Below are 20191 nucleotides of genomic sequence, written 5' to 3' on the forward strand. Positions count from 1 at the left end.
CGGAGAGCTGAGGGGGCTGGGCAGGGGCGTTGGGGGCCGCGAAGAGACGCGGGGGGGGGGGGGGGGACCAGCGGCAGCTCAGGCGGAGGGAGGGAGGAAGCCCGGCGTCTCCCTCCCCCCGGGGGCGGTGCGCGCTGACGCGGCAGCGCTGCTGCCCTCGGCCTAGGGGAGTCGCACAATTATGAGAAGGAGCCGCCGGGCCAAGACCGCCGCCGCCAGCGTTGGGTCCCGGAGCAGAGCCGAGCTCGAGCCGCCCCGCTCTCCTCCTCGTCCCTGGAGCGCTGCCCTCTCCCCGCCTCTCCCTGCCCAGCCCCCCGCAGCCGCCGAGCTCAGCCCCGATAGATGGAGACAGGCCCCGCCACCGCCGAAGCACGAGCAGGAGCAGCCCGGCCCGAGGAGAGCCAGAGCCGGCGCCGAGACCCAGCCCGACCCTGAGGAGAATGGTGAGGGGGGGCTGGGCTTGTCTTGTCCCACCGCAGCTCCGACTCGGCCCCGGGAACCGCAGTGGGCTCGCCGGCTTGGAGCGAACCGGTCCTCGCCGGCTGCTCCGAGCCCGAGCCGGCCAGGGCCGCTTCCGCCCGCCCCCTTGGCGGGGCATGGGGCTAGCCCATGGAGGTAACCCGCCCCCCCCCCCGGCTCCCGGGGCTGTTCGGTATGGGGGGGGGGGGTACTGACGCCTCACAACGCGCTGTCAGATGCGCGCTAGTGACGGGGTCAGGTGTTTCTGTCGTGATGCGCCCGGGTGTCTGCTCGCCCTGAGGGGCGCACAGCTCTCCGAGAGGTGACTGCACGTTTCGTTTCCTGGAGCTGACGGTGTCTCCCTTAGCCCTGCGCCCTCAAACAGAGCGAGTTTGGTTTCAGAATAACCCTCTGCTAGTTTTCAGTATTTGTGTTGTCTCGTTCTCCTCTCTGGGGACTAAATAATCCAGGTGTCGTCATACTTCAGATAGGCAAGAGCTTGCCGTTGCACAGTATTTTCTGGCGTTTATCGTATGTAGGCTTGCTTGGAAGGCTTTGTAAGCGTCAATTTCTCCATACCCACACAAACCAATGACAAACATTTTCATCAATAGGAATCGAAAGAAAAATGCTGCTTGAGATCATCTTGGAGTTTGATTTGTATATTTTAACATGTGATGTTGACAGTTTGTGTTTGTAAAGGTTCTGAAGCTTTAACTTCTTAAATCTTAACATCTACTGTCATTAAATAATAATTTTCGCCCCTCCCCTTTGTTGCAACTGTGAAAACTTAAATAGCTATAAATTGGAAAAAATGCTTAAAACCCATAATTTTGCACAACTGAAAATGTTAATAAAAAAACTTAAACATAAACATTGATAATATCTGTCAAAATTATGAAAATTGAATTCTGCCAAGCCTAATCACATGTTCCTCTTGATATAAGCCAACGTTGTATTATTGCTGCATACCGTACTAAGAATTTGAATCTTGGGTCTATCAGTTCAACCCCTTTTCTCAAACTGCTTGTTTGGGTCTTGTTTCTATTCAAGGATATTACTCCATTGTGACACATGATCTTTAATAATGTACCCCTTTAATCATTTGCCTAGTCAATCAGAATTATTTTGTACACAGCTATATCTTTCTGAGACTTAACCATTCCTCCATTTTAATTTTTCCTCCCTATTTAATTCTTACATGTCATAACTTTATGTAAATAATAAAAATACAGGGCTCTATATTAGGACCTGCACTCTAGTAAGATATTGCTACTTACAGCCTTCTGCAAAGAATACACAATTTTAATTTGAACCTTCTGTTTTTAATTACTAATCTGTTAATTGCGTAGCTGATACTTAGAGTTGATACAGTAATCCATCATGTGGAACTGTTTCAAAAGCATTTCGAAAATCCAAATAGAATATTAAATCTATTGTTTACCACTATCTAGACCAATGTTTTTAATTTAAAAAATGTTTTATAACGTGACTTATTGTGTGAAACCATGTTGATTCTCACCTAGTATATTGTACATTTCTATACACAAATGTTATGCCTCTCTTACTAGTACAAATGTAAGACTTAGAAATTCTAGGACAGATGCTGAAAATTAGACTTCTCTCTTTTAAATATTGGGACCTAGATTTGATGAGTTGAGAGATTGCATCACAAAGTTTCATCCTGTATTTGTTATTCCTGTTACATACTGTGACTGTACAGCAAATTGATCCTTAACTGTCACAGGTTTCTGGGTTGAATTAGCATTAGCTGACTTATTTATTTTCTGGCAGTGTAGTAGATACATTATAGTATCTTATACCTTCTGCTTTCGTTGGTGTTTGTCAAATCTTTCATTATATTCAGAAAAAAATATTTTACAAGTTAATTTGCACAGAATGTTTTATTTAAAAAAATATTTTGTGCTAAATTCAAGATGTTCTTAAACAGCCAAATCCTTTATAGAATATTTTAAATTTCTGAAGAGTTAATACTAGAAAAACTTGGTATGTATTTAGGCCCTGATCGTGAAAACACTTAAATTGATGAGTAAGTTAGAAATCAATATGATTACTCCATGACTACAGTTATTCAAGTGCTTAAGTGTTTTCAGTTAAATTTGTTTCAGTTTGGGACACTTTCTAATCTGTTGTGCAAGGGCGGGGGGGCTATTTTGTTGTATTAGCAGGCTTCAGGTTGGATGTTCATCTGCTCCTTTTATCTTTTGCTGTTCTTGTTTTCATAATTCTCATTAAACTGGAAATGTCTGAAGGCAGTTTAACATGTGACTTCTCATTCGGCAGGGAGATATGACAAAGTAGTGTAAGTGAAAATGTTTATTTTAAAATCTGACCATGTAATTCTCCTCCCTCTATGGACCTCTCCACTGGCTCTGTCTAGTCCAGCGGTCGGCAACGTTCGGCACGCGGCTCGCCAGGGTAAGCACCCTGGCGGGCCGGGCCAATTTTATTTACCTGCTGACGCGGCAGGTTCGGCCGATCGCGGCCCCCACTGGCCGCGGTTTGCCGTCCCGGGCCAATGGGGGCGGCGAGACGCCATGGCCAGCACATCGCTCGCCTGCGCCACTTCTCGCCGCCCCCATTGGCCCGGGACGGCGAACCGCGGCCAGTGGGGGCCGCGATCGGCCGAACCTGCCGCGTCAGCAGGTAAATAAACCTGACCTGGCCCGGCCCGCCAGGGTGCTTACCCTGGCGAGCCGCGTGCCGAATGTTGCCGACCCCTGGTCTAGTCTGTCACATTTCAATTTAAGCTTCTTGTCCTGGTCTTTGAGACTCTGCATAATTCCCTCTGTCTGCTTATCCAACTTTGTTTCTTATCATGTTGGCCCTGACTTCTCTGCTCCACTAATGATAACAAACCTGGATGCCCCGTTCATCTGCTTCTTCCACAATCATCTTTACTGTTTTTCGGTACCTTGCCTTCCCTTCCTTAAACTGATGCAGTACAAATCCGCATCCCTCTTCTCCTTCAGAGTCCTTCTTAAAACCCACCTATATTGTAATGCTAACACAATGTGGCTTTTTGTGCCCCTCTAGTAGAGAGACTAGACACATAAATATAAAGAGAGAGGTGTTGAATCTTGTTACTTTCTAGTGTAGCTGTAGCCTCAGAGAGTTTACAGCAGCTTAGCTTAGCTACTTCAGCCCCTGCGAGAGTGGCAGTAGCTGTCAATGTAACTTACGTTGCTCGGGGGGGTAGTTTATTCACACCCCTGAGTGACATATATTATGCTGACATAAGCTGCAGTGTAGACATAGCCTCAGTTAACAGACCTGGTCCTTTGGCTTGAGGAGTAGAGGTTTATGTTTTTGGGTTACAACTAGCCTGTGGGTATTGAACCTGGGACCTAACAGCATAAGGAGTTCATACATACGCTTTTGTTGAGTAATTATGTAATCTTGTTGCTGTGTTTACTTTCTCTCCTTCCCCACTCTACTGTTTTGTTTTCCCTTCATTGTGTTGTGTCACTTAGATTGTAAACTTTTTGAGGCAAAGACAGAGGATGTGTATTTCTTTGTGCTCAGTAAATAAACAGACGAACATGGAATACTCCAATTCCACATTATTTAAAACAAAAGAATGTCCCACACCTATTTGTTTCAAAGGGTAAGATTATTAATGGTGGTTTTATGTTTTTATTAAAATGAAACAATCAGCTTGATGACCACATTTGTTTGAAAACATTGTACCTCTGTTGTTGCAAATAGCACCTGTGGCTTGCTAAGAAGTGTGGTTTAAAAAACCCCCTCGATATATTCACTTTGTTTACAATTTATAGGTAATTTGTGACAGCACTTTGTATACAGTAGAACCTCAGAGTTACTAACACCTCGGGAATGATGGTTGTTTGTAACTGAACAAAACATTATGGTGGTTCTTTCAAAAGTTTACACCTGAACATTGACTTAATATAGCTTTGAAACTTTATTATGCAGAGAAAAATGCTGCTTTCCCTTTATTTTTTTTAGTACTTACATTTAACACAGTACTGCACTGTTTTTTGTCTCTGCTGCCTGATTGCGTACTTCCGGTTCCAAATGAGGTGTGTGGTTGACTTGTCAGTTTGAAACTCTGTTGCTCATAACTCTGAGGTTCTACTGTAGTCAGTTTTGTTTCTTTCTCCTTGATGGAAAGACTATTATATAAATCAGTGGGAGGGAAGAACACTTATACTCTGACTGTGTCCCTTTAAGCAATATTTGAATATAGTTTAGATTGTGACTACAAGATGCGGATACTAATTCAGTATTGAACAGAGAGGTTTGGTATTTGTGAATTCTGCTTTAAAATTTGAAAGAGGAAGGCAAGGAAATGATCCTTTAGTATATTTTACCCAAAAAAGGATATATTTTACTGATGAATTTATTTCTTTTGAAATCTCTTCTTTGCTTCAGTGCTGTCTACTTTTATTATAGTATTTGCATGCTGTATTGATCTGGTGAAACATTAACTTTTTTGTTTATTGTTGCAAGTCTGAAGTAGAGTTAGTAATGCAAGTTGGCAGTAAAATGGTGCATGTTGTCCGGAATAACTTATTGTCTTTGAGATAATGTATCCAATTTCCAGTTTAAATAATTCTCTTCTAAGGGGGGGGGGGGGGAGTTGAGCAGTGGGGTGAATATCTGCTTAAAATTACAAGAAAAGGTGTAGCTAATGCTACTTAGGAAAGCTGTCATATTTTCTAGTCGACAGCAAGAAAACAAAACAAGATGCAATGCCTGGATATGTTTTCTCCAATCTTGCAGTGACCAGTGTTTGAAATAATTTTTTAAAAACTTTCACTGTGCACAATCTTTTTATTTTATTTTATTTTTTTTTGATGGGGGGCTTTGATTCGGCTTTTATATTTGTGCCTCTCACGTATTAAAATAATTTGAAACATTATTGAATATTTAGTTTATTTAGAATAACGTGAATATTAAGTAATTTTGCAACTCTTTGCTTAGTAACATATCTCAGGATGGCACACATTTAAGTGGTTTGGGTATCTAGGTAGATGCTGAAGTACTGTTAAAAATACTTATTTGCCTTAAGACCGCTGGTTCAAATCCAGGCAGCCAACTTTTGAGTAGATAAATTGAGTACCAGGCAGCTTACTACATCTGTGCGTCTTGTTACTTTACCACTGTAGTCTCTTTCTCTGGCTTGGATGCCTGCAACCTTGCCTCCCCACAAGTCCATTCAAAATGTGACTGCTAAAATAATCTTCTTGGCTTGTTGCTGTGATGCTCCTCCTCCCAAGTCCTTTCATTGGCTACCCTCCTCCATTGTACCAAACATAAACTTCTCCTTTCTATCCAGCCTGTTGTGTTGTGGCAAGGTTGACTCACTTTTGCTCTGCTAAAGATGCCAGCCTTGACCACCTATTTTTCTGACAAGCACTTATGCACTTACTCTTAGTGTGCGCCTCATGAGTGGGGAAAAACTCCCAGTCAAAATCCAAGAAGCCACCACCTTAATCTGCTTCAGCTCCCTCCTAAAATTCACCTCTGCTGCAATACATACAGAAATTCAAATGAGGTAGCAACTGGGCAAATGGAAAGTTGTGATCACTGCTGCCGAATGGCTGAGAATTATGCACATCCTGTTGTATTTTTTACCTTGCCTCCAGTGCGCCCCAGCTCAGCCCACTTGTTTGTCTCTTAGGGCTTTTCTACCCTATCCCGCTAAATTGGCGATTTAATGAGTCTGGTGAAGACGCGATAAGTTGATAGGAGAATGCTCTCCTGTCAACTTCAGTACTCTACTTCCCTGAGAGGTGGAAGCTAAGTCGGCAGGAGAGCATCTCCCATCAACATAGCATGGTGTAGACACCGCGCTAGGTCAATGTAAGCTACGTCGCTCACCCCCCGAGTGACACATTATTTTGATTTATAATTAGTTTGTGAAGTAAAAAGTTCTATATCAGGGGTTCTCAAACTTCATTGCACTGCGACCCCTTTCTGACAACAAAAATTACTACACAACCCCAGGAGGGGGGACCAAAGCCTGAGCCCCACTGTCTTGGGTGGGTGGGTGGGCGGGCAAAGCCAGAGCCCCACCACTCTGGAAGGGGGATGAGGGGCAAAGCTGAAGTCCAAGGGTTTCAGCCCCAGGCAGAGGCCTGTAACCTGAGCTCTGCCACCCAGGACTGAAGCCCTTGAGCTTCAGCTTTGGCACTGGGCAGTGGGGCTCAGGCTTCAGCCCCGGGCTGTAGCAAGTCTAAGCCAGCAAGTCTAAGTCCAAGTCCCAACCCACAGTTTTGAGAACCGCTGTTCTATATAAATTAACAACTGTTTGGGACTTTGTGTACACTAGCCTTGCATTTATTTATTTGGAAGAGTGAATTTAGGTGTAAACTGACAAGAAACTGATTATTTCCTGCTCATCAGTGTCTGTGCTTAATACCTCCATCCCCCAAACACAAACTGTTTTAAATAACGTTAAGGTCATAAAAAATTGAAAAATCAAGGAATTTCTAAATATGGCTCATGATTTTTGAATAACATCACTATTCAAAAATGTACACCATAGACATGGGTCTTACTGGTTTGTCACAGGAGCTTGGCATTATTATGTAGCTTTTATTTTAACCCCCTCCCCCAGTCTCTCACATGAGGCTATAAAATGTGCATTATATACCAGATGGACCAGAATAGATGTTACTCTCTTGACTAAATCTGTAGTTGTGGTTGGAGAATCATACTTTATGGGTCAGATAAAACAAAGGGTTCACTTGGATTAGTTCCAGCATCCTGTGCACGTTACATAATTAGGTCATGTGCTACCATGATAATACTTTATGGAAATATAGGTACAGTATATACTCAAGGTAATTTTGCTAAGGTTTATTCTCTCCCGTCTTTTTAATGTTTAAACTGAATGGTTTTTTTAAAACAGGTGTACAAAAAGGCATCTAAAATCTTAAAATGGCAGAATTGATTCTGTCGCCTACTCATTAGGAAAAATGACTGGGTTTGGATATCAACAGAAGTATGCACACAAAATTGCTAGTTGATTTACTTTCTGGTTAACTTTGAAAAATACAGATATTTATGAAGGCGCTGACATACTTCTAGTAGTGTGAATAGCACCTTTGTAGCACTAGTAGCATACCTTCTTTGTTTAGGGCTTTGAATTCACTGCATGATCAGAGGGGTTTACACAGTTTTAAAGTGCTTGTTGTAGCTCTATTTCTATAGATCTACAGGAAATCTTAACTTACTCAGGGTCTTGGCATCCATGCTGAGCAGCCAGGTTCCATTATAAAATCCTATTTTATCCCCAAGACTGGTATGGCCTGTAAACTGCCAGATTTACTCTGGCCATTCTATGACAGACCTGCGGGTGGCTATCTTAAAACAGAAAAACTTCAAAAACAGACTCCAACGAGAGACTGCTGAGCTGGAATTGATATGCAAACTAGACACAATCAACACAGGATTAAATAAAGACTGGGAATGGCTGAGCCATTACAAACATTGAATCTATCTCCCCTTGTAAATATTTTCACACTTGCTTCTTATCAAACTGTCTGTACTGAGCCATCTTGATTATCACTTCAAAAGTTTTTTTTCTCTTACTTAATTGGCCTCTCAGAGTTGGTAAGACAACTCCCACCTGTTCATGCTCTCTGTATGTGTGTGTATATATATCTCTTCAATATATGTTTCACTCTATATGCATCCGAAGAAGTGGGTTGTAGCCCACGAAAGCTTATGCTCTAATAAATTTGTTAGTCTCTAAGGTGCCACAAGTACTCCTGTTCTTTTTACTCTGACAATGTTTCTGCAAAGTTTGACTTGTTTCAAGTCACTTAAAAAAACCCTCTAATTTGAAAATGATTTTGTTTTAATGGTCTTTGCCTGACCTTGTTTTTAAAAAGCTTACTACTACCCTTTCAAACTTTTTGCATACTCAAATGTCTTCAACTTGCACACTGTATATATGTGAAAAAAATAGGTTGTAGTTATGGATAGTTTTTGAGTCCAGTCCTGTTTCCATTGACTTCAATATGAGGTTTTCTTGTTTTATTTGACATTGATTTCAGTAGGAAAAGGATTGGGCACAGTTTGTGAGCATGGTGCCCTCTACTGATTGGCAACAGCATGAAAAAAGTATGGGTGCCAACATGGCTGATACATCTGTTAATTGTCTCAAGTAATGGAGGCCTATATGTATTGGAACTAGTGGTCCAGGGTTCCAGTCCTGGCTCTGAAAACTAGAGTGCTTTCTTAAAATTTTGAGAATTCTCTATTACATTAATAATAATGTACTGAGATTAAAACACTTTTTAATATTTTTGGTGAAATGTCTTAATTATATTTGTCTACCTCTGTCTTCCCAGTGAACTCGCATTAAACTGTGACATTTTATTATAGGTAGCTTTTTCTGGTTTTTCACACGCTGTTTTTATATACAAAAATATTAAAATTATTTGACACCGATATGATATCAAAACTAGACAAGGTTTTCTTTGAATGAAACCAATGGAAGAAAAACTGTGTGTGTGTGTGTGTGTGTGTGTGTAAAACTTATCTCACATGTATAAGTTTTCTCAGGGTCTAGGACCTAACATAGATAAACTGCTATAGTAGCAGTAACAGTTGCCTCTTGCACGTTACTGAAGCTAAGTGTCAAATTATGAATTAGGTCTGGAAAAATTATACATTACTTGCATGTTAATTTTATTTAGGGAATAATATCATTGAAATATGTACCATGTAATTTCAAAAGTTTTTCCTCAAAGACTAGCTCATTTATAAGTCCTAAATCAGTGGTTCTCAAACTTTTGTACTGGTGACCCCTTTCACATAGCAAGCCTCTGAGTGCGACCTCCCTCCCCTTATAAATTTAAAAACACTTTTTATTATATTTAACACCATTATAAATGCTGGAGGCAAAACGGGGTTTGGGGTGGAGGCTGATAGCTTGCGACCCCCCCCATATAATAACCTTGTGACCCCCTGAGGGGTCCCGACCCCCAGTTTGAGAACCCCTGTCCTAAATAAAGGACAAACTGATGCCACTTGCTGCTATTCTAAAGTAGCTCCTTGTCTTTCTTTCTTACACTTTTGTAAGGGTAATGTAACATCACATTCTTGTGATTTTTGACACAAGCAGGAATTCATTCATGTAAATTTCTTTTCAATTATAGTTATAGGTAGGATAACTCATAGACTTATGCCTTTCTCCATGAACACTGCTAGTCCTGGTTTAATATGGTAAATATGCACTTTTTCACAGTGGAAAAAATATGTTCACCTAACTCAGTCAAAATCAAAATGGCAAGTGTGATAGCTTGAATTTGATATCATGCCGTAGTTCTTCTTACCTTTCCCTGCCCAAATGGTTGGTTGTTTCCTCGGCTTCTAGATTTTCTGCAGTCACTCCTGTCATACTTCCATCTTGTTTGGTATTAATGCCAAAATATATCTAGAGGTGATGGAGGAACTTGCTGCTGCTGTCATTGTATAGTCGGCTTGTAAGTGCTTGATGCATTTTTTAGGATTTCTTGTATGCTTGACAGCTGAAATCCAAGATCTGCTTTTTTCTTCCTTTAAAAAACAAATCATTGTGCAAATACTACAAGGAGAGAATCGCTTCTTGTCAAATCTGCACTTCTTGGAAAAACGCAGGAATTTATAAGGGCAAGAATTCCTGTTTTAAACAATAATCTCTGTAGCTGTCCTGATAGGAAACTTGTCTTTAGCAGCTCTTGCTGTCTACAAAATGTCCAGACTTTGGACAAAAATATTTACACAACCTTTATAGATACAGCTAGCTTATATTAAATATGAATTCTTTATCCTTATTGACACTTTATCCTTGGCGTATAAAATTGGGTTTTGAACTGGAATTTGGCTGCTCTGTTCAGCACTGGGAGCATTACTCTAAAGTGACGAGGATCTTCTGTTGCACAGATGCTCCTACTCCTCCCAAAGCTTCAGGCCTGGAGGGTGTGGCTAGAGGAAAGTGGGCATTGCAGAAATACATTGCATTAAACCCCAGTGCAGTTTTCAACTCTGTTAGGTCACCAGACCAGCCCTTATTGTACCAGAAGCAGTTTCACTTTTCTATCTAACATAGCTAGTGCCTCCCTCACATAGAAAAGACATGATGAACTCTTTACTCTCTCCTTCCCCTCTGATGTTCTATAATCAGCTTGTTTGGCTGGTCTACCTTTGTTGTTCTCGCTTCTCTTCCATTCCTCCTTAATGTGCATGGTGCCACCCTGTTTAATTTTTGACCATTAATTACATCTAATGGCGCCAGATGACCTGAATAGATCTCATGACTAAAAATGTGTGAATGGGACTAACTGTATTCCTGTATCAAACTGTGTGGGTGTGGGTGGGTGTGGGTGGGGGGTTTGGAGGGGAGTAGCAGCAGGGTGTGTGTGTGTGGAGCTTTGATCCAAACTCTGTTCTGTTGACATACATATCTCTAGAAAAATGTAGCTCCGGTAACTTTACAGTTCCTCTAAGTTAAAAACCATACTCTATGTATATATTATGAAATGTCCAGGATGTATCTGTCAGGTTTTTAAGTAAACATTCATAAAGGTTTTCAGTTGTGGATATCAAAACAGGTTGTTTTGTTCTGTGGAAGTCTTGTTTTTGTACTTGTTCATTAAATCTCATTTGCTGCTGGCTTAGGAAACACACAGGTAAGTGAACATATACATAATACTCCATTGCATGCCTTTCTGAGAAGGGGATGGTAATAACATTAGTAATTTTAAAAGTGTGAAAGGGCTGTTGTTCTTATGACTATTCTTTTGTGTCCTTTTCTTCAGCAGATTGTCTAATTAATAAAGGCAGTAAGCTGATATTTTAGGTCACATGAACTTCTTTTGTACAAGTGCATAATGTGATATAATCAGAGGGGCCTAATAAATACATAGTATGCAAGTTTGAAAACTACTTGGAAGAAGTACTTTTATGATATGGAGTTTTGTAAGATTTTTATTTTTTCTCCCTTACTTGGTTACTCACACTTTCTCCAATATTTACTCCTGGGAGGATTCTGCGTGACTGCGCACCTGTAGAAAATGCACCCCTGCAGAATTCCTGTGCTTCCCTGCAGAAAACAGCAGGGAAGCAAAGGGAAGCCGTGCGGGGGGATGACTATGGGTGCAGTTTGGAGGGAGGCAACCCCCCCCAAAACACAGGTGAGGTGGGGGGGCACACAGGGTTACGTGCCACTGCTCCCCTTGCCCCCCAGTTTCTGCAAGCGCAGAGCTGCCCAGCTGAAGGAGCCTACTTCTTGGCTCCACTGACTCTGCAGCTGAACGCCGCCTCTTGGTCCCAGTGCCAGTTGTGCTCCCCTACTGTGTGCTGGGAGCCTTCCTGTTTTCTGTGCAACAGTGAGTGCCTAGGGTGAGGCTGGGGAAGGGTGGGGAGGAAATGAAGGAAGGGGGGGTGAGAGGGTGGGGGAAAGGAAGGGGGTGGAATAGGGCAGGGGGAAGGGAATGTGGGAGTGAGGGGAGGAGGATGGAGAAGAAAAAAGGATAGGGGAATTGTGGGGGAAAGGGGGAGCCCGGCATGCAGCATCCCCTCGGCAGCAGCTGGGGCTCCCCAATTAAGCAGACCCATCAAACCCTCACCCTGACCAGCCCTACCCCTCTGAGCGCCCCCCCCCCACTGATCCCCAACCAGCTGTACCTGGACTCCCACCCCATCAAGCCCCAGCACTCGCACCTCCCCACTGAGCCCCCCAGACTCCTCCTGCTGAGCCCCAACCACCTTCACCTGGATCCCCTACAGAGTCCCATTGCCCCTGCACCTGGAACCCCCCAGCGAGCCCCTGTGCATACAGGTCTCCCACTGAGCTGTCCACACCCAGGTTGCCCCACACAGAAATCTCTCACCCCACACCTAGATCTGCCCACACTAAACCTCTCCCCACTTGGATCCTGCTGGGCTGAGCCTTCCTACCCACACCTGGTGCACCTGGCGCAGAGGGGATGGGCCCCAGGATGTTTCTGGGGCAGGCCCAGCCCTTGCACTGTCAGGGTCAGGTCCAGCCTCATGCCGAGTCCCTGTACGGAGGAGGTGGGGGCTTCATGGTGATCTTCCACCTCAATGCAGTCAGTGGCCTGTGCTCCCCACTGCCATGCTGGAGCCACATTGACAAAATTAGCAGAATTTTAAAATATTATGCACATAATTTTTTGGTGCAGAATTCCCTCAGGAGTAAATATTGAAGCCAAATTTAGGGAGGGATGGAGAGGAATGCCATTAACTACTTAATTTTCAGCCCTTGAAAATTTTACCTGATGCCTATTAACAAGTAGACTAATTATTAAGTCAAGGTTAAGGTACCTATATCATGTTGAAACTTTGGGCACGTCTGCACTACAAATTTAAGTCGACTTAAGTTACGTCGACATACAGCCACTGCTGTAATTAAATTGCCGGGGCATGTCCACGCTACGTTCCTTATGTCTGCGGAATACATCCACATTAGCAACTCTTGCATCAACACAGAGAGCAGTGCACCATGGATAGCTATTCCACTGTGCAAGTGGCCATCGTCTGCTGCAGTGTTCTGGGAAAGGTTTGCAATGCCTTATGGTGGTAGGCTCAGCGTCCCATGATGCATGTGTGCCTGATTCTGCAGTATTGTATTTTATGAGCTGAGACTTTGATGCTGGTGTCTGCCCTGCTGTGTGCCATGGACAGAAACAATTCAAGATTGCTGCTGGCATTCATGGAGCAGCTGCACATGGTGGATCGTCGGTTCTGGGCTTGAGAAACAAGGACTGATTGGTGGGATTGCATCATTATGCAGGTATGGGATGACAAGCAGTGGCTGCAGAACTTTTGGATGCGCAAAGCCGCTTTCCTGGAACTGTGTATGGAGCTCACCCCAGTTCTCCAGCGCAGGAACACCGAAATGAGAGCTGCATTAACAGTGGAGAAGTGAGTGGCGATCGCTGTTTGGAAGCTGCTGCCGCTCAGTCAGAAATCAGTTTGGAGCAGGGAAATCCACTGTGGGGGTTGCACAAGTGAGCAGGACCATTAATTGCTTCCTGCTACCAAGGACTGTGACTCTGGGCCATGTGTGTGAAATGGTGAATGGTTTTGCAGTAATAGGATTCCCTAACCACAGTGGAGCGATAGATGGCATGCCTATTCCCATTTTGGCCCCAGACCACCTTGCGATGGAGTATAACAACAGAATGGGCTACTTTTCTATGGTATTGCAAGCGCTAGTGGATCACTGGGGTTGTTTCACCGACATCAATACAGGCTGGTCAGGGAAAGTGCGTGACGCACACATCTTTAGAATCACAGGCCTGTACAGAAAGCTGCAAGCAGGGACTTTCTTTCCAGACCAGAGGATTATCATTGTGGATGTGGAAATGCCAATGGTGATCCTGGGAGACCCAGCCTTCCCCTTGTTCCTGTGGCTCATGAAGCCTTACACCTGCCACCTTGACATCAGCAAGGAGTGCTTCAACAACAGGCTCAGCAGGTGCAGAATGACTGTTGAATGTGCCTTTGGCTGCTTAAAGGGGCTCTGGCACTGTCTTCTCAGCAGGTTGGACCTCAGTGAGAAAAATATCCTCATGGTTATAGCTGCCGACTGTACCCTTCATATATACCTCTACCCCCGATATAACGCTGTCCTCGGGAGCCAAAAAATCTTACTGCGTTATAGGTGAAACTGTTATATCGAACGTGCTTTGATCCACCGGAGTGCGCAGCCCCGCCCCCACGGAGCACTGCTTTACTGCGTTATATCCGAATTCATGTTATATCGGGTCACGTTATATCTGGGTAGAGGTGTATATGAATCAAAGAGGGAGAAGTTTCTCCAGGGGTGGAGTTGGAGTGGCTGTCTGCTGCTTTTGAGCAGCCAGAGACCTGGGCTGCAAAAGGGGCTCAACAGGGAGCTATTTGGATGACTGCAGCACCTCCTTGAACATGTCTGCCTTACTCCTCAAGTTTCTTTTCCTTATCTGAGTGAGGTGCTCCACTGCTGTGTGGGAGACTATCAAGGGCACACCTACAGCTGCTAAAGAAACAAAAGACAGGTGTTTTTGTCAGTGCACTTATACTCTTGATCCAGATAAGTAACAAGCACATCTTTCTCACTTTCCCTTGGAACTCCTATAGTGCAATGGTAGCCCCTGGGCTGGGAGGGGGTGAGTTGGGACAGAAGTGGGGGTAGCCATGGGGTATCAGTACCAGCACATAGGCCAGCTGCTATGCATTTGTATGCTGCCAGGGCAGACAGTTGTCCAATACAGGCATAACTAGGGGCACCCCCAGAAATTTTTTCCATGGCACGCACCCCCGGGTGGGGGAGATGGGATGCCCGGGGTTTGTGTGTGTGTGTTGAGACTTGCCCCCAGGGGTAGGTGGAAGAGAGGCCCAAGGGAGTATGGGTTGTATCCTGACCCCTGAGTTGGTTGCAAAGTGAGCCTGCCCCACACTCAGCTGCAGCTCCAGTCCCGCATGGCTGTCTGGGCTCAGCTCCCTTCTCTGGGCATTGCAACCTGGCACAAGGGTCACAGCACCACTCAGGTTTGGCCCAGCCACTCCTCCGTCATGATATGAGGGTGCTGACTGGGCCAGATTTGGGTAAGTGGCACTGGAACCCTATCCACCAGATTGCAATGCCACTCATAAATTTGGCCTGGCTGGCTCCCTGTAGTAGGGTCGCGCCGGGGCTCCACCCTCCGGGACAGAGGGGCGCCACACCGGCTCACTATAGCACAGACAGTCAAAGCTCGGGCCCCTTTACGCAGGGGCTGAGCACTAATCAACGGTTTAAGCAGGCCCAGGCCCTGGATCCGGGCGGGGCACAAACAGTCACAGCTCAAGCCCTTTGGGGCAGGGGTTGAGCAATAACCAGCAGTTTAAGCAGGCCCAGGCCCTGGATCAGGGCGGGGCACAAACAGTCACAGCTCAAGCCCTTTGGGGCAGGGGTTGAGCAATAACCAGCAGTTTAAGCAGGCCCAGGCCCTGGATCAGGGCGGGGCACAAACAGTCACAGCTCAAGCCCTTTGGGGCAGGGGTTGAGCAATAATCAACAGTTTAAGCAGGCCCAGGCCCTGGATCAGGGCGGGGCACAAACAGTCACAGCTCAAGCCCTTTGGGGCAGGGGTTGAGCAATAGTTCACAGTTTAAGCAGGCCCAGGCCCTGGATCAGGGCGGGGCACAAACAGTCACAGCTCAAGCCCTTTGGGGCCGGGGTTGAGCAATAATCAACAGTTTAAGTAGGCCCAGGCCCTGGATCAGGGCGTTGGGTGAGGGGGAAGCCTGCCACCCATGAGTGGGGGTGGCAGGGGGGGACGCAGGCCCACCCACTCCACTGCATCCCAGCCCGGGGCCCTAGCAGCGGTTACTGCCGCTGTTGGTCAGTGGGGTGTCCTGACCGAAACACACTGACATCGGCTCACAGGTCTCTGCAGCCTGACCGGGGTCGGCTACCCCCGGGCTACTTCCGTGTCCCCCCTCGGGGCCTACCTCGTTGGCGACGCCGGGTTCGGGCCAGTCCAGCAGCATCGGTTCCTCGGGTGCGGGGCTTGGGGGCCGGTCCGGCAGCTCTCCACCAGGGTAGCTGGCCCGGGGCAGGCTTGGCTCCTCCTCGGGGTAGCTGGCCCGGGGCAGGCTTGGCCAGTCCTCCTCGGGGTACCTGGCGAGAGGTAGGCTCGACCGGCGCGGTGGGGTAGCAGGCGGCCTGCGGCTGTCTCCCAAGCGGGAGCTCGGCCCGGGACGTTTGCTCTCTCTGCCGGCCTGGGCTCCACTGAGCTCTACCGGCGGGCTTTTATACTTCCGGGTCGGGGCTGTGACCTTGGAGGCGCGGGTGATGGACCCGGTGGCTCTGCCCATGTTGGGGTTAGGGGAAGTTCGGCCCTATGTGGGACGGAGGGGCGCCACACCGGCTCACTACACCCCCCCACCCCCCAAGGCCGGCTCCCGTCCCTCGGGGCCGGACCCGTCTAACTCTCCCATGCAGGACAGAAAGTCCGCGTTGGCGTGGTCCTTACCGGCCCTATGGCGGATGGTTATAAGCATAGGGCTGTAACGCCAGGTACCACCGCGTTAACCGCATATTATTGTTCTTCATTCGGGCCAACCACCGAAGCGCGGCATGGTCCGTAACTAGTATAAAGGGGGCCCCCAGGATGTAATAACATAGGGCGTCACAGGCCCATTTTACCGCCAGGGCCGCCTCCTCTATTACCGCGTAGTGTCTTTCCCGCGGGAATAATTTTCGGCTGAGATATATAACAGGGTGCTCTTCCCCATCCACCTCCTGAGACAGGACCGCCCCTAGTCCTACCTCCGAAGCGTCGGTCTGGAGGACGAACCCTCGGTCAAAGTCGGGGCTGTACAGGACGGGTTCGTGGCAGAGACAGTCTTTGAGGGCCCGGAAGGCGCTGTCACACTCCGGGGTCCATTCCACCCGTCTGGGACTGGTTTTGGTGAGGAGCTCTGTTAAGGGAGCCGCAATGGAGGCAAAATCGGGGATGAACCTCCGGTAATAGCCCGCCAGTTCCAGAAACTGGCGTACATGGCGCTTCGTAGTGGGTGGTGGGCATGCTGCCAGGGCTTGAACCTTTCCGACAAGCGGCTTCACTTGTCCTCCTCCAATCGTGTAGCCTAGGTAGGTGGTCTCCTGCCACCCGATACGGCATTTCTTTGGGTTGGCGGTTAACCCGGCAGCTCGTAGGGACCTCAGGACAGCTGCTACCCGCTCCAGGTGGCTCTCCCACCGGTCACTATAAATGACTACATCGTCCAGGTATGCAGCCGCGTATTCCCGGTGAGGAAGCAGGAGGCGGTCCATGAGTTGCTGGAACGTCGCAGGGGCACCATGGAGACCGAAGGGCATCCGGGTGAACTGGTAGAGGCCGGTGGCGGTGGCAAAAGCAGTTTTCTCCTGTGACGTGGGGTCAAGGGGAATCTGCCAATACACTTTGCATAGATCCAGGGTCGTGAGGAAGCGGGCCTTGCCCAACCGGTCCAGCAGCTCATCTACCCGGGGCATGGGGTAGGCATCGAACTTCGAGATGGAATTAACCCGGCGGAAATCGATGCAAAAGCGCTGTGTGCTGTCCGGTTTGGGAACCAGGACTACTGGGCTGCGCCACTCGCTCTGGGACGGTTCAATGACGCCCAGCTCTAGCATCACTCGTACTTCCTCCTTGACGACCTGCCGCATACGATAGGGAAGGGGTCTCGTTGACTCGCGGATTACGACCCCCGGCTCCGTCTGAATGTTATGGTACACGAGGGTCGTGTAACCCAGCTGGTCGGTGAACGTCCCGCAGAACGCCCGCAGGAGGCACTCAGTCTGTTTCCGCTGCTCCACAGTCAAGGACTCTCCGAGCTGCGGCGTGCAGACGTCCTCGGCCGGTGTAACCCGAGGCCCTAACTCGGGGTCGGGTGGACAGGGATTAATCAGGAGGCCTTCCCGTTCCCTCCAGGGTTTCAAGAGGTTGATGTGATACCGCTGGACTTTTTTTCGGCGGCCGGGCTGGTTGATCTCATAGGTGACCGGCCCAATCTTCCGGATCACTGCATATGGCCCCTGCCACCGTGCCAGGAGTTTGGACTCACTGGAGGGTAAGAGAAGGAGAACCTGGTTGCCCGGCTGGAACTCGCGGACTCGGGCCTCTCGGTTATAGGTTTGGGCCTGGGCTTCCTGCGCGGCCTTCAGATTATCTCGAGCGAGAGTTCCAGCTTGTGCTAGGCGTCCCTGTAGCTGGAGAACATATTGGAGAAGGCCCTGAGTGGGTGACGGGGCTTGTTCCCAGGTTTCTCTCATGAGATCCAGCAGTCCCCTCGGCCGACGGCCGTATAACAGCTCGAAGGGAGAGAATTTGGTGGATGCTTGGGGTACCTCACGGACGGCCAGGAGCAATGGCGGGATCAATTGGTCCCATCGGCGCAGGTCCTCAGGGGAGAACTTGCGCAGCATGTCCTTCAGGGTGCGGTTGAACCGCTCGACTAGGCCGTCGGTTTGCGGGTGGTATACAGAGGTGCGCAGCTGTTTAATCCCAAGGAGCCGGCAGACCTGTCGTAGTAACTGGGAGGTAAAATTGGTGCCCTGGTCGGTGAGGATCTCCCGGGGCAAGCCCACGCGGGCAAAGACCTTGACGAGTTAGTCGGCAATGGCCCTTGCGGTGATACTCCGGAGCGGGACGGCCTCTGGAAAACGGGTCGCGTAGTCCACTATGACCAGGATATACAGAAACCCGGCCCGGCTCCTCGGGAGGGGTCCCACCAAGTCCATGGCCACCCGCTCAAACGGGGTCTCCATAATGGGCATAGGGACTAGTGGGGCCGGGGCTGTCCGTGGGGGAGCAGCCAGCTGGCACTCTGGACAGGAGCTACAGGAGTTTCACACCTCTTGGTGCACTCCCGGCCAGAAGAACCGGGACAGAATCCGTGCGAGGGTTTTCTCTTGACCCAGGTGCCTGGCCGCGGGGACGTCGTGGGCGAGCTTCAACACCGCCCGACGGTGGCACCGGGGCACCATCAGTTGCCTCTGGACCTCCCCGGTGCGGGAATCTCGGTCGACCCGATAGAGGCGGTCGCGTCGTAGTTCGAACCGGGGCCATCCCTTGGCCCGGGCGGGGTCAATCAGCGCATCATCTACCATGGCCAACTGTTCATAGGCCCTGCTCAGGGTGGGATCCTCCCTCTGGTCGCGGCAGAAGTCAGTAGTGATCTGAGGGTCGTCTGTCGGCATTAGTGGGAGGTCTTTAGGCTCTTCTTCCTGGCTCCGACGTCCCGCCTCGTCAGTCTCCTCCGGAGGGTCCTCGCGGCAATCCCCTTCCAAGGCGGGGGTGATATCGGGAGTCTCCTGCGCATGGGAGCCTAGGACGCTCGGGAACTCTGGCCAGTCCCGCCCCAAGATCACGGGGTAGGCGAGTCGCGGGGCCAGGCCCACCACCATGGTCCGCGTGACCCCGCCAACGGTCAGTGGGACTCGGGCACTGGCATAAGGGCGAACGTCCCCATGGATGCATTGCAGGAGGATGTTCCCCAGCTGGGGGTCTTCGGGGAAGCCCAGGCTTTGGCGGACTAGGGTCTGTCCACAGCCCGAGTCAACCAGGGCTCGGGTCTGGCAATCTCCAACAACGACGGGCACGGTGACCTAGGCGGCCTGCGGGGGTCGAGCACGGTTCTCGCCGGCGCAGACGTGCCCAAAGCTGCAGTCCATCTCAGTGCAGTCGCGTTGGAGATGCCCACGCTTCCCACAGGAGAAACAGGGTCCAATCTCTGGTCGCCCGGGTCGGGCTGGGCCCCGCACTGGGTTCTTAGGGGGACTCCGCGGGCCACGGCCAGTCCCGCTCTCAGGTCCCACGGGACGTCGATACCGGGGCTCCTGACCCCCCGGGGGATTCCGTGGTTCGATTTGGGGGTTCGTCCGTCTCTCGGGGTTGGGGCGATCGAGTCCTGGAGGGTGACTCCGCATACCCGGCCCCACCGGGGTTTCTGCCGCCAGGAAGTCCTCCATGAGGGTGACGGCAGCTGCTACAGTTGGAGGCCGGTGGCGGAGGACCCAAGCCCTCCCCCGGGACGGGAGGATATGAACGAACTGTTCCAAGAGAACTTGCTCGGCGAGCTCCTCGGGGCTCCGCCTCTCGGGTTGTAGCCACCGCTGGCACAGGTCCCTCAGCTCCTGGGCCACCAACCGAGGCCGGGCGCCCGGGGTGTAGGACAGAGCCCGGAACCGCTGTCGGAAGGTTTCGGGGCTAAT

General features: G+C 48.7%; 1 protein-coding gene across 1 annotated transcript in view; it reads left to right on the forward strand.

Annotated features, from left to right (window-relative positions):
* Nucleotides 1–404: 404 nt before the first annotated feature.
* TRPM7 (transient receptor potential cation channel subfamily M member 7) overlaps nt 405–20191 on the forward strand; it is a 127776-nt gene continuing 107989 nt past the window's right edge. Inside the window, exon 1 of the mRNA XM_065412022.1 lies at nt 405–443. Coding sequence (XP_065268094.1) covers nt 441–443 — 3 coding nt within the window. The 5' untranslated portion in view covers nt 405–440. The remainder of the gene's footprint in view (nt 444–20191) is intronic.

Source organism: Emys orbicularis, chromosome 10, assembly GCF_028017835.1.
Source record: "Emys orbicularis isolate rEmyOrb1 chromosome 10, rEmyOrb1.hap1, whole genome shotgun sequence".
Lineage (NCBI taxonomy): Eukaryota > Metazoa > Chordata > Testudines > Emydidae > Emys > Emys orbicularis.